This window comes from Falco rusticolus, chromosome Z (genome assembly GCF_015220075.1).
Source record: "Falco rusticolus isolate bFalRus1 chromosome Z, bFalRus1.pri, whole genome shotgun sequence".
Classification (NCBI taxonomy): domain Eukaryota; kingdom Metazoa; phylum Chordata; class Aves; order Falconiformes; family Falconidae; genus Falco; species Falco rusticolus.
The window spans coordinates 71,312,786-71,327,935 of NC_051210.1; the positions used below are offsets into that span (position 1 = coordinate 71,312,786).

Here is a 15,150-nt window from a genome sequence, read left to right on the forward strand (position 1 = left end):
TTCTCTGCAGATGTTTGCCTTGTTGAAAAGTGGGTTTGTGGTCAAGAGTGAAGTTGGAATACAAAGGACAAAACTGACTCCCAGTTCCAGCAAAAAGACTTTTATTATGACCTTCAAGAATTTTTTTTTTCTGACTTAGCAAATTCATAAATGAGGAACTGCATTCTTTTAAAGGATCTCTTGGTTTACATATTTTAAGACTTGAAAGCATATGTAGTACAGTGATGGGCCATACTAATAAAAGCTAGTGAAGCCTATATGAGTGGGAAATGGCCAGTGTGTTGCATCTGTGGTTTTGGTGATTAAGGTAAAGTGGCTTAAATTTTATAAACAGGTTAGTTATGCTGAAGATGGCTTGATATTTTCCGTACTAGATACTCTTTAAAATAGAAGAATCTGAACTGAATTAAGAAGCAAGCTGAATTTTAAAGGACATACTAAATAAAGGATAATTTATTACATATAGATATTATAAATAAATAAATATAAACAAATACTTGTTGCGACGGAGGGAAGACACAGTCACTCAATATGAGTGATCAGCAGACTTCGTTTATTGTGCCTTACAGTCACCTTTTATGCCTTGTTATAATTAGCTCATACATATTACAAAAGTTAAGCTCATTATTGGTTAGTTGCCTAAATACCAAGCCCGCCCCTAGTTTCTCTTCTGTAGTTATCTGTTCCCACCTGTAACATTCTTTTCCCACCGCAATCTCCTGCTATTGTGTAACAAGGACAGCCAACGATAGTGTATTTTTGCTTTACTTCAGATAAGCTGAGAGCCATGTGCATTTTTGTCCAGCCAGCTGGACTATGTCTATGTGACCCTTTTCAGCTAGCCAGTTATCCACAAATACTAATAAAGGACAGTTGATAAAAACTTTAAAAAGAGACATTGATTTGTGGTGTATTAATATGTCAGAATACTTTCATGAAGGCAAACCATCAAACAGAAATAAGTAATTAATGTGAAAATATACTGCAATTAGGTTTTGTTTATACTTCTAGCATATTTGATTTGTATCTTGAAGCGTATTTGTGCCATAGAAGAGTTCTGAAATGAGGTAAATACAGTAATTGGGATTGATTATAAATAACGGAAGGGGTTTCAACAGGTTTTGCTAAATAAACTTCCAAGAGATAAAACTTTCAGCTCCGTATTCTGACACTCAGAAAACAGAAGCTTTTAACTCTCCATCATGCAAAGTTGCTTAAGGTAAAGTTGGTAGTGCTAATACATTTAACCTTCCTTGGTTAGCTAAGTACTTACAATGTTTTGTTGGATGCCCTGTTCTATTTTTGTTGCTGATGTTCCTGTTGTGTCTCGTTGTGGAGCTGAAACCTCACCAAGAAAGAAACAAAAGGGATCTCCCTGGTTATTTTTCCAGAACAATAGGAACTGATATTCCTAAGCAAGGACCTCAGCAGGTGTTTCACTTGGCAGTTCTCATTTGGCCCTAAGGAAGCTTTAAAATACATGTGTAACTGGATCAGCCTGTCTGGAAGAGCTTCTGATGGCTCTTATCCTTAAGGTGTCAGTCAGTGCAACAGTCTGTGTAAGCACTTACATTGTAGTCCCATGAAAAATACCAACATTATTGATTTATAAAGGACAAAACTATATCCGACTACCCATGTTTGCTTTTTTTTATGGTCAGTGGTGTAACAGGATCTCAGAATAGGGGTATAATAGGGGTACAGTCACATTTTCTAATTTGGTAGGGGTTTTGACATGTTCTAGCATGATTACTCTAAGGAGGGTAGCATAATGATACTCATTGCATGCTGTCTGCCTGACTACCTAAAACCATACTTGGAATTTAAGGGCAGATAGGTAGTTATACTAAGGATGTCTTGAATGAGGCTCTACAAGGATGGCAATGAGGAAAAACTAGAAATGTAGTCATACGAAGCTCTTAAGTCTTGTTGTAATTTCAGGAAACATGTAAGCTGGTTACTGTCACCCAGGTATCAATGGTATGAACTGGGAAAAGATGTGGTTATAACACTCCCTTGTGATTTGCTTTCTTGATCAAAGCTACTATTACTAATTTGTTTTATATAATCTCTAAATTGTAAGAGGAAAAAGGAATTGATACGTCCTCTAGGAAAAAAGTCTGAAAGTTGTAACAGCTTAAGGAAGAATGCCTTTCATATCTTCTTTTTCTTCATTTGAATTCCTCTTAAGCATCCTACAGTTCCTAGGCTAGGAGAGTTCCTTAAAATGAAAGGATATGTGTGGCCCTTATGTATGAAGGGGTGGATAGAGCTGCTTTTCTGGACATCTGCAGATCGAAACAAAAGATGGTAAAAATACAGCATGTATTGCTGTATAAATTCCTGAGAGCTTGTTCTCAAAATCACTGTGTCAATCATTAATTTGTGAGTTAGGATCACATGCCTAAAAAGATGAGTTGTTATCTATAATGTCTTACTTTACACATACAAAAAATATTAGGTAGCAAATCAGTAAGTGTAAGCTATTTACATTTTAGTATGATTAACTTTCTAAATTTAGAAATTATAGTGGAACTATAAAACTTGAAACGTGACTTTGAATATATTTAACTTCTACTCTAAAGGTGCTCTGATTTGAGAGCGAAGACTGTGTTCCTAATTCTGTAATGAATATTTCAGCTACTGATACCAACTTCTTTCTCCTTTCTAAGGTGGCAGTGGCGACAAAGAATCCGACTGTATCTTGAAGGAACTGGTATTAACCCAACCCCTGTAGACTTACATGAACAGCAGCTAAGCCAAGAGCAACACAGCAGGGCTCACATAAATGAAAGATTCCAGGATCAAAGTAGGTTAAAATCTGACAATATAATCATTTTGCTATGGTAACTTGTAGTAGGAGGTGAAGATTTGTAAGAGCTGAAGTATTTGAAGTCTGGTTGCTGTATTTGACAGGCAGGGAGAGATAGCTCTCGTTAGCTGAAGGCCCAGGTTAAGGCTTTTTAGAAGGGAGTGTTTTTTGTTTCTCTGTTTATTCTGGATGGTACACTTTAGAACCCGTTTTAGATATTAACATGTAATTTAGAGATATTTTTGATAGTATTATTTGCTGGCAAAGTACCTGAGATTTTTTTAAAGTGCTGTCTCATAGGCTTACTATAGTTGCTTGAGGTTACCATATGAACATGTTACCACGTCTAGCTGTTGCACGCTAAAAGTGCAGGCATTCATGTGTGCTCTTAACTTGTGCTACGTTCGAGGTAGGTTACTTCACAATTGAAAAAGATGTTCAGAGACTGCCAGCAAGCAAATGAGAAATTAGGGGTTAGAATCTCTCCCTGGGTAATGCTTCAGTCATCAGACACTTCTGACTGTTTTCTTTATGATGGGTTGAAGATGCATGATTCTGTCCTTAACCTGTGTCTAGCACTGCACTTCCTCACTTAGAAATCCTTAGTCAACGTGAACAATTTGTGAATCCCCCTTAATTACCCAGTGGTATAAAGCCAAATTCTTTGAATTTTATCAGAAATGTCTGTTACATCACTGTCGGTGAATTTAACTAGGCTGGAAGAGTGACTCACAGCAGAGAGGGCTTCAGTCTGTCTGCTTGCCTGTGAGGGGAAAGCAGTGTCTGAACATAAGTGTCATTGCCTTATTGACCTTGGTCCAAATATTGCTAGTCTCCAGTAAAAGGACAGTGACTGGTTACAGACTAAATCAGTGAAAAATTGAGTCCTTGAGGAAGATGAAGCCTTAGGTCTAGGATAGAAACCCAGGTAGCAGAGTGTGTCCTCCAATGAGTTGTGAATTGTTCTTGAAAATTTGGGTTTTAGAGCTGTAATTCAAAACTGATATTAAATACCTGCAGGATCTGACATCTCTGGTCCACATCTTTTACCAGTGAGAGCACTCAATGAAGTCTTCATTGGGGAATCTCTTTCATCCAGGTATGTTTAATTGTTTGTTGTTGCAGCAAGACACAATTGACTTAGTTTTTTTCTATAACGTTGCAATGGACAATCAGTGATGGGTTATCTTTGCTGTCAAATTTCAGTTCTAGTCCATGAATGCATAACGCTGATTTTATTGTTGCTGATTACAAAGTGTATTTTCAGACATGTAAGTGCAGTGATGTTGGTATCTGATTTTCCACCTTTTTGTCTAGCCAGTCATTCACCTTTCATGATTCCTGGCTTTTTTTCTTTCCTCTTCATCGTTTTACTCCTTTCCTGGTTAGTTCTTGCGTAACTAAATGCCTTCCAGTTACTATCTTTACAGTGAACTGAAGATTTAAATACCTGTCCTTAAACTGTCTTCTCTCCTGCATCTCTTCTTAAATATATGTTCATAAGCTTTTAGCGTGACCAAGCAGAAATAGCTTTAAGCATGACTTCTTTGCCCTGCCTCTCTTATTAGAGGCAAAGGTATCAGCCTGCCTTCACCATCAGCTTTGTTATTGTGGGAAAACACTGATTTCCTTGTTTTAAGAAACTAGTTTCTTAAAGTTTCAAATTCTGGTACTGCATTATCCAGGATACCTTTGACTGTCCTTTTTATCCTGAAGATCAGTATATTTCTGCCAGCCAAATGACAACAAGAAGCGGGGAATGTGACTGGGGCTGTGGGAGAGGAGTTAAAACATAATCTTTGGTCAGGATTTGGCCAAACTTTTACTTGTCTTTTATATCCCTTTTCCCTGTATCTAATTAAAAAAAAAAAAACAAACCCAAAACATAAGAGAGTAACATCTTCTCGTATTTGTACAGTGCCTGGGACACCGTGATTTCTGCTGGAAACAGTATAAATATTCCATGAGTGCTCTATCTTCCATCTGGACTGTAGCTTCAGATTGGCCAAAGGAATTAGTCTCAAAAAGATACAAATTTCGTTCTACTAAATTGAACCTAATTTTACTAAGAATCTAAAGAGTTTCTTTAACATATAGTGATAGAGGAACACAAAGTTGCTTTTCAACTCTTTATAATAGCCCTCTGCTTCTGAGTGTCACACATATATTGTGCTTTTTGGTTCCAGTATATTTGAGAAGCACTGAGGAACACAATGCCTGGAGGAACAAATCTCTAGTAATAAATATGTGTTAACAGGACCTTACACTGGAAGACTTAAGTAATGATGTCACACAGATGAATCCTCTGTAAAGTTCAGATACACGAGTCTGTTGTGTCTTAAGACAAAAAGACTCTAGGTGCTTCTTCCAAAGTCCTACTCTTCATGTCAGTTAAGGAAACAGGGAAATGGAAGGAAAAAAACCCACCTTTCATACCCAGCTTGCAAAAATTGTCTTAAACTCAATCAAGCTGTGCACCTGTGTTCTTAATTTGCTTCCAGTTCTTTCATCTTCCCATCTTCTCAAGAGTGAGTACATAAAATGCCCTTAGTTACCGAGAGTCTAAAACTGTTTGACACCAAATACTCCAGAGGTGTATTCCTAGTTGATCCAGACGGAAACACTGATCACCTAAAACAGCTCAGTAAGGTCCTTTTACCAAGGAAGATGAAACTCAGGTATGCTGAACACAGTGAATATGGTGTTTTTCTAAGAGAGTATCTATTAATCTGAAGACTGTATCATACTGTTTGAATTAGGCACTATGAACATGAATAACTTTAGATCATAAATGTACCCCTGAGTGTTTTGAAGCTTATGGAGGGAGACTGTCTGGTCTCTCTAGGCTTAACATTAGCATGATGTATGCATACTGTGCAGAATGATGATTGTGCCGCAAGGCTTGCTACAGTTTTAGGAAGAATTTGCCCTGGGGCGAAATGTAAGCCTGCTGACTGTTGTAGAACTAAAACTGTTTGTGAAGAATCACAGTGGATTTTTAATTACTGCAGTGATCAAGAATTCAGCTTGAAGCTATGCTATTACTTACTGATGTTGGAGTGCCTTACCTCTTAGTGTTCCCTGATGTAATTTTATGAGACTCAATCCCAGCATAAACACAGTTTTTCAATAGTTCAACAGTTATACAAGGAAACTAATGTATTTGTAGTTTCGTTTGTAAGTCCAGCAAACCCTGCTTGTATATGAAGCTATTCGCAGATGAACCAGAGTTCTTTGTGCATAATTTAATATGAAAAGTTGCTGTAGAAGAACTACCTAAAAGTTCATGCTGCAAAACAGCGAATAAAAAATGTCTGCTAAATCGGAAACACTGTTCAAAGCCTGTGAAATTGTCATCCAGATTTGAAACTAGCCCCTCTAAATTTTTATGTGCCTGATAAGGCTGTGTGTTCTGTCTTATTCAGGGAGAACTTTAAGTCCTGCAAACCCAGTTTTAAATTCTCGCTTCATAGGGCCTCCTATTATGAGATATCAGTTGATGATGGTCCTTGGGAAAAACAGAAGAGTTCAGGGCTTAATGTGTGTACTGGAACTGGATCAAAAGCATGGTAAGTAAATGTTGTTGCTTTTCATATAAAATGCTGCTTCCAATAAGCTAGATGGACCTATTTTGTTTAAGCATTTTATCCATACTGACACTCATACTATGAGTAGGTCTATGAGTAGGTCATTGCATGTCAGTTATGTCCAAATATTTTCACTGTCAGTATGGTTCAAAGCTCAGGTGAATGAGAAGAGCAGAGTACCCCTCACTTGTAGGTATGGAGAAAAGAATTGAAAGGGTGAGGAGCTGAGCCATTGAGACAGATGTTTACCTTAGGTGTAATTTTGGTGAAGGATGCATGTCACACATGGAATTGAATGGTTGGGGGTGACGACTGAAAGAGATTCTGCTTGGACTTGCAGAGCGTATTGGGGGATCTTTGAACTACTCTTGTTGGCTAGAATTAAGATGGTTAGATGAAATAGCTCAGAAAGCTCAGTATAAAAATCTAAGCTCTAAGAAGAATGAGAAAATATGTGCTTGGAAACAGTGTTAGGTGTTCTCGTAGTATCATAGAATGGTTTGGGAGCTGGGTAGGAAGGGGCCCTAAAGATGTTCTAGTTCCAACCCCTGTCCATTCTCCTTCCAAGCCTCATGCTTCTTTCAAACTGAATTGAAAGGGCACAGTCTTTTTGCCAAAATAGTCCCCTTAAACAAAGACAGGCATATCTAAGCAGAGCTGTGCTAGCATAATCAAAGGAGTAAATTAACTTGGTTTAAACAAGCTGGAGTACTGCGTGTGAGTCTCATCAGTTTAGTTTTGAGATGTGAGAGACATGTACATTGACAGCCTCTTATTTGGAAATCTGGTTATGCTTATACTTTAAAGTTATACAACAGGCCCTGGATTTATGTGTCAGGCTAAGAATAACTAAAACTGAAGCTTTTAATGAAATTTGAAAATGAATATTCATGATGTAACCATGGTTACTGGGTTTTCCTCGTTATTGTAATTCATTGTTTTGTATTCGGTCAGCATTACTTAGTCCTGCAGGCTGCCAAGGATGAAATTGGCAGACTGCATGGGGAACTTTCCTAGTGTTCAGGACCTTGGGAATGTACAGTCTTACTTCAGTGCTGTTGTTATGCATTTCATTTGCTTATACACTGTGTACTGAGCAACCCCAGAACCAGGCACCAGACTCCAGGGTTGCCCATCTCCATGGCTTAATCATTGTGAACTGTTGGACTTCTGTAAACTGAAGCCAAACCTTAGTGGAGCGATCTTCCTTAGGCCGTGTTTTAGGGGCTCTTCTGGGATTTCAGACCCGCTCTGACTGAGGCATTTAAATGCCCTTCAGCTTCCTTCAGCTGCCAAACTTGCATAAAAGGGTATCTAGCTGAGAGGGAGAAGAGTTTCAAACTGTGCATCTCAGCTTCTTGCTGGCATCTGCTCAGGCTTGCAGGTAAGCAGTAAGTGTAAGAGAGAGCTCCTTGATGGCTGCCCTCAGCATCTCTGTAGTTTGCCAGATGTATAGTGAATGTCTCTTGCAGTCCGAGGTGTTAGACTGCATGACAGAAGTGCTGGACTGAGGATTTTAAGCTGTATTGAGATGTGGGCAACTGAGATGTTCACAGTACTACTGCTGCACAGAGGCTGTGATTAGTACTTAATCCCTTTTGAGCCTGGGCACAGGGGGAAGACTTTTGCTGGAATTCAGACTTGTTTCAGACTGAGGCTTTATGCTCATCTTATGTGCACCTAAATGTGGCAAAGCCAAAGTGTCTGGTCTGACTATTTGTTTTCTATATACACCAGTTCTCATGAGATTCAAGCCCACACCTTAGGGTATGGACAAAGAGACATAATATTTGTAAAGAAGTGTTGGGTCTTATAAATTGAGAACTGACAGAAGGAATTAATTAGCAAGAGGTGGGTAGAAGGGATAAGAACACACACAATCTGTAGAACTGTCATGCTTCATTTTTTTTAAGGCAGACTTAAATCAGCAGTTATTGGGGTTTTAAGGCAGGATTATTGATAAGGAGACTACATCCTGTGTATTGTGCTCTTGTTTCCTGAAGACTTCACTTAATAGATTAGGGTTTACAAAGCCACGGGTAAATGTCAAACCAAGAGTTAATTGAAGGCATTTTTAAAAGAAACTGATGTCACCTCACACTTAATAGCATTCTTTTTTTTTTTCTTCCTCATGTTGAACATAGTTCTTCATCTGTATGCAAGATTTTTTATTTTGTTTTTGTTTTTCTCCCAAATTGCATTGCTTAGCAAACAAGACTTCTTCTCTGTCTAGGTCCTATAATATTAACAAGGTAGCACATCAAGCTGTTGAAGAGATCCTAAAGATTGGTGAGTGAACAGTGTGGCATTACTGGCCAAGTTTATATAAAGGTACACCTGTCTAACCAGAGTTCTTTCCCTTGGCTTAACAGCTAAAAAGCATGGAAGTTTGAATATGCCATTGAGTATGGAACTGGTGCAAAAAGGTTAGTGAAAAAGGCAAGATTCCTTTAAGGTATCCTAACTTTGACTAGTTCATCTTTTGTTTGTACTCTTTAATACTCAGCACTGCTTTCAATATTTTAGAACTTTTGCAATATCAGTCTTATAAACATTATTTAGGCACATTTGTTAAAAAATATCTGACTGGATATGAAAGCACTTATGTAGACTTTCATATGTATAGATCTCCAGGAGAATTTGGGTTCTCCTAAGGTTGGAGACACTTAATATTTAATCACATTAAAAGAGCTGTTGAGTGTTCATCATGCAATAGAACTGAAAGGAATATTCTTTAAAATTAATTTTTTTTGCAGGTGAAGGCTGTTAAACGTCTGGCAAGGCTTAATATTCCCTCTTGGTAGGGGAGCTGTTCTTTCCTGGAGAAATGTGTATTTCTGAGAATAACTGGTCTGCTCTGTAGAAACTAATGGCTGATTTCTCTGTTCACAGTAACAAATGATTACAATGAGTCCTTGCTCTACAGTCCAGAAGAACCAAAGATGCTTTTCAGTATTCGAGAACCAATTGTAAACCGCGTTTTCTCAAGCAGCCAGCAGCGTGGCTTTTCTTCAAAGTAAGTGTTGGGTCTAGCAGTCACTGAACTCTTACTTCATTCTGTGTATTTGTCAAAGTATGAGTAATCCAGGAGTTTCCCTTGAATAATTTCAACATCCAGTTGGTGTTTTGAGGGGCTCCTCATAACAACAGGAAGGAAATGTATCTAAGTTGTGTTAGGCCTTTTTAATGTTTGATCCATGCACAGTCTTACAAAATAAAAGAACCTCACTGTTCTGAGTTTTGGGTGTGTGCCATTTCTCTTGGTATGAGACACAGGCATTGACAGACTGGACTCAGTGCAGGAAAGGGCCATTGAGATGATTAGGGGGCCAAAACATCTGGTGTGTAAAGGAGAGACTCAAGCGGTGCTTTTGTTTAGCATGGAGGAGACAAGACTAAGTGGGTGGATCCAGTTGCTGTTTTCAGCTACCAGTGGATGGTTACAGAGAAGTCTGAGTTAAACCATTTTCAGTGCAGAATATGAGGCAACAGCCATGATTTTATAGGGCGTAAGATTTTGATAAAAAAACGAAAATGTCACAGTGAGAATGGTCAGGCATTAGAACAGGTTGCCCAGAGAATTGTGCTATCGCTGTCCTTGGAGAAACTCAAAACTTGGCTGGGCAAGGACCTAAGCAACCTAATCTGTCTTTGAAGTAAGGCCTGCTTCGAGTGGAATGTTGGACTAGATACTGTTCCAAACTAAATTATTTGGTAATTCAGTTTTTTTAACTTGGGGCATTCATGCCAGGGGAGGTTTAGATTGGCTATTAGGAAAAAATTCTTTACCAAAAGAGTTGTCAAGCACTGAACAGGCTGCTCAAGGAAGTGATTTAGTATCACCTGTGAAGGTATTTAAAAGATGTGTAGATGTGGCGCTTAGGGACATGGTTCAATGGTGGACTTGGCAGTTCTGGGTTAACAGTTGGACTCAATGATCTTAAAGGTCTTTTCCAACCTAAATGATTCTGTGATGATTCTATGATTTTTCTGGGCCTTGCCACAATCAAATATAAACACTTGAAACTGTTAGTTATATGTTCAGAATAACTGTTGAGAACAATATAATATCTTGGTATTAATTAAATGTTAATTCACTTTTTATATCAAAACAAGTATCTAAAGGAGCTCTGACTTGAAGGAGACCCAAATTCTGCACCTTTTGAGCCACATCACAACATTTTCTGACCTAGCAATAAATGACTTGTCTGGCTACTGGGACTAAATATTATATTAGATGTCCACTGTGCATGTGTCATGTCTTTAAACATTTACTACTTCTTAGTCATTTGGATCTGGGAGTTCGCAAGGATGAGTAAATCTTAAGAGAGATAGTAAAAGGAGAAGTTAAAATAGGAGCAGGTAACTGTGTTTTCATCCATGGGTTCTACAGGACTAAGTCTTGTTTTATTTAGAGTCCTTGGCATGGGATAGACTATAAAAACTATACTGGAGCTATAAATATCTGCATGCTTGTGAGAGAGATCTGCCCATTTTTCCTTTTTAAAGGAGAATTTGCTCCCTGTCATAGGCTTGATCTTCAGCTCTTGATACTAGACATCTCCCTGTTGCTGTTGTTACTCCTTTTTGACGTAGTAGCTGCCCAGAGTGAAATGAAGGAGTGGAAGATGTGTCCATGTTCTTCTGCAGTGTCCAGCCTTCGCTGTTTAGTGATGCACAGGCCAATTAAGCTTTGACACTGTGGCTATACTTCCAAGTTATTTATATTTGTGAAAGATAGGTCTTCCTGAAAATTTAAGTCACTGGGTAATTGCTGATCACATTTTGGAGGTCAGAACATCGCCTATACCGAGGCCTAAGTCAGAAAGAGTGAAGCACATGTGAGACTGCAGTCTTGCAGCTGCTCTGGCGTAACTATTGGTCCCCATCTAGCAATATGAAAAAAGTTTGAAGAATTCTTTACTTAAGGAGTTCTCACTTTCTACATATGTGAAAGGATGAATTCTAATGGTTGCGTTAGTTTTTCTTTTAGAGGAAAGTGGAGATGGTTAGTATCTTTATTCTGTCTTGCCCAGCTCTGAAAGAGCTGCCTTAAATTGTGTAAGCTTAAATATAAATTTATTAGCTTAGTATATAGCAGTCACACTCTAACATAGGCAGTAATTTGCTGCAATACCTATTTATGATGTTGCTTGGCAATCATTCTGACCTTCAACTTTGTGTTGAAATTACTTTTCCTTATGTCTCTGAATGATTCATGTAACAAAATAGACTATATTAATATCCAGATTATTTGAATCTTAAGCATTGCTAGCTGAACCTGCATGCTCCACTTAACATGAAGACCATACATTAGAATCATGAATTGAAGACTTTTACGTGAAAAAGTAAGTAAGTCACTATGAAATGGGATCATCAGTAGCTTGCTTTACAAAATACACCTAAACTGCAGCTTTCAATATCAAGTGTTACAGGCTGTTCTCAGACTCTTGGAGCAATAGCCCTTCAGTACTCTCTGGACTCCTGGCCAAGTCTATACAAAGTACTGATGGCTCGGGGGATTCTAGTGCTTAGTACCATGCTAAATTCTTCTCCAGCCGTGCCTGTGTGTGCTTGTGCATCTGCTGACCCATGCAGAGGAATGTGCAAGAACTAGTCTTTATTGCTCAAGGTAAGTGCTTGTGTGAAATACATCATCTTTTTAAACTATTTTGTGAAAACTTATTTTTTGCAGAGTCTGCGTCCGTTCCCGCTGTTGGGATGCTTGTATGGTTGTAGATGGAGGAACATCTTTTGAGTTCAATGATGGGGCAATAGCTTCAATAATGATTGATACAGAGGATGCACTGTGCACTGTTCTACTGGAGGAATGAAGGATCCTAGTGTCTTCTGCTGAAACAGTTCTGGATCCAGAGAGGGAACTCTTGGGGAGAGCACATTGCAATGCTGCATTATTTTGGAAGTTGTCCTTTTTGGATGCAAGAGCATTGGTGGAAGCTTGAGATGCTTTTCATTCCTTTGCTTTGGGGATATTTAAGCAATTTTTGCATCTGGTGTAAAAAAAATACATCTGAAATCTTACCTCTAACTTCAGTGAAAATTGACATTCTAACCTGTAAGGCAAACACGAAAGAACATCTTTTTAAACACAGGCAGATGGGTTCAAGTATTAAGTCCGTAGCATTAAATACTCAGATGTACAGTTTTTTAGTAACAGTCTGGGACTGATGAAACTAAACACCTTCATACATACACTTTTGTAGAAAAGTTGGCTGTCAATCTAGCAATATGATGCAAGGATATATAGATTTTGGTAAATCCTGATGTTGACGTAACAGGAACAAATAAAAAACTTTTGTATGCTTTTAAAAACTTTTACAACTTTGTAGTTTCATACAACTTGTGACAATTTTTTTTTTCCTTTTCCAGTATTTTTTCTACTTTGTAGATTTACATCAAAAGTCAAAGTCTGGTTTAATCACGTCTTGAATGATGTAGCTCTTACCTTTTCTCTTTGGCTAGAGAGGGACTTAAACCAAGGGTTTTCTTGAGCCATTTAATATGAATATACAAACTTATACAAACTACAGGAGACATTGAAGTATGACACGCTCCTTCACTGAATGGATTAGCTGGCTAGCAGGTATTCAGTCACAGTAGTGTATGTAGGCGGCTATCATCACGAAAGATATTTGGGCCTTACTAAGTTGAATGGTTTGGAATTTTAGGTTCAGAGTTTGTAATTGAGGAAGAATGGTATGTACTGGGTGCTAGTAGTTGGAGCACAAGTTAATGGATGTCTTCCCATTTCCTAAGTGTGTAATTTTAACTTGCCCAGAAAGTTTAAATTTCCAATCCTGTGCTGATCGTTACCAATATTTAATTGGCAGCAAATTAATTTTAACTTTACGTGACTCTGATCATGTGTTGGGTAGGCAAGTTGATAACAGAAAAAAAAGCTCTGATTATAGAAGAGGAAATGACTTTCTAGATGTTTTAGAGAAACTGTGAAGTATGATTGCCTTTGAAAGTCTATGCTGATCGTTGCATAGATGAGGGGGCAGAATTTGACAAAATGAAGATTCCTGCAGTAGTAACTTTTCTGCTACATGACTTGAAACAAATGTGTTTTGTCCTGTCTACTACAGATCTATTTCCAAAAGTGAGTTTTCTTAAAACTGCTTTTGAATGAAGAGACTTCTGTAACAGATGTTCTCGGGTCTAATGTGAATGTTCTCCAGCATGGCCAATCAGTGTGTCTATTGCCAATCACAACATGTAAATTGATCTTTATAGGTGGAGAAAGTGGATAAAACATCTTTTCCTTCTGCTACTTAAGTCTCTAAACCAGAATCAGGCCAATCAGTTCTAGAAGAATGTGATACTGATGGAGCTTTCTGAATATGCTATCACTGTTTGTGTACATTTTATCTTCTAAGTGTGCTGCAGACAAGAGTTATTTACACCGTCAGTGTGAGTTGTCATGATTGCAGACCAGAAGGGGAAAATCGAAGTAGATAAAACACTCTTTCAAAACTTAGTAAGTTCAGGAACTATCAGAATAACACTCTTAATGTCTAAAATAATCTGCAAAACTGGTCTAAAGGTGAAGATGCAAAAGACTAATCTTTAGAAAGCTGGCTGCACAGAGACTAGGGTGTTGTAGTCACTCCTAATCCATCTGTAACCAGTTAAGGGTGGTTTATGTGCCTCCGTCTAGTACACTGGTCAATACGCTGTAAAGGTTCAAGAACGCCCACCACCCACCAATGCCATTAACACAAATTTACGACTTCCTAGGACCTCACCAGTGTTAGATCAGAGGTTTAGGGATTGAAAGCATCCTTGAATACCTGCACAGACAAATTAATGGCAGAAACCCTGTCCCCATCATATTTAGAGACATTTGTGTGCAGTAACATTTTAATGGAGACTATTAGTCTGATCAGGGCGCATACCTAAGGATGCCTCTCATTCCTTATCATGACTGCTGAGACTAAAATGCAATGTTTTCAGGCCCTGCAGACCCAACGTAGAGATTAGTAAAGAGATTTCAGTCAAATTCCTAACTTGCTTAGCAAAATGGAAACCTGACCTGCTCGTGAGTGGCCTCTACTGGTTTTGTTTATATTTAATTGCACTTCTGTTGAAGCATTTACTGGTGAATGCTTGATTTACGTAACTAGGATGATTCAGAGATGTAGAATTAAATAAACAGTAAGCAGCTACCCTTTTTAAAATAATGAATTCTAGAATCCTTTTTAAGGATTCTAGATTTAAGGATTTAAGAATTTAAGGATTAATAAAATACTTTATTACAAAGGATTGCAGGACAGACACCTAGTACGTATTCTGTAACAGGACTGAGTATTGGTTTCACACTGATTTAATCTGCTGCAACTGGCAGTGAACTCTGTACCTCTTCTACTGGCTGAATCAAATCCATGGTCTTTTCATTTAGTGCCAGTCCACACTGTGTTCTACTAAACTAGACCTGTCATTCTTTGCTTTTTTTTCTTTAAAAAAAGTGGTGTTTATATGTTATGTAATAAAAATTAATCAACACATGAAGCTGTCCTGTGCCTTATTTCAACTTTCAAAGGTGTTTAATGCGCTCAACTTACTTACTGTACAGTTCGTTTTACACTGTTTCATGCTTTAGGTAAAATGCAGAGACTTACCTATGTAGCAGTTTTTGGTGTGGACTGCTCAGGGCTACCAAATAACGTTTTTCATTCAAGAAAAGGTCAGTGGTGCATCTTACCCAGAGGACCTCCATTATGTGTCTGA

The 15,150-nt window shown here is 38.1% G+C and overlaps 1 protein-coding gene across 1 annotated transcript in view; it reads left to right on the forward strand.

Moving 5' to 3' along the window:
• Positions 1-14,928, forward strand: part of NADK2 (NAD kinase 2, mitochondrial) — a 34,952-nt gene extending 20,024 nt beyond the window's left edge. The window contains 7 exon segments of the mRNA XM_037372987.1: positions 2,673-2,809; positions 3,833-3,911; positions 6,238-6,381; positions 8,633-8,688; positions 8,772-8,825; positions 9,292-9,415; positions 12,095-14,928. Coding sequence (XP_037228884.1) covers positions 2,673-2,809; positions 3,833-3,911; positions 6,238-6,381; positions 8,633-8,688; positions 8,772-8,825; positions 9,292-9,415; positions 12,095-12,233 — 733 coding nt within the window. The 3' untranslated portion in view covers positions 12,234-14,928.
• The last annotated feature ends 222 nt before the right edge of the window (positions 14,929-15,150 follow it).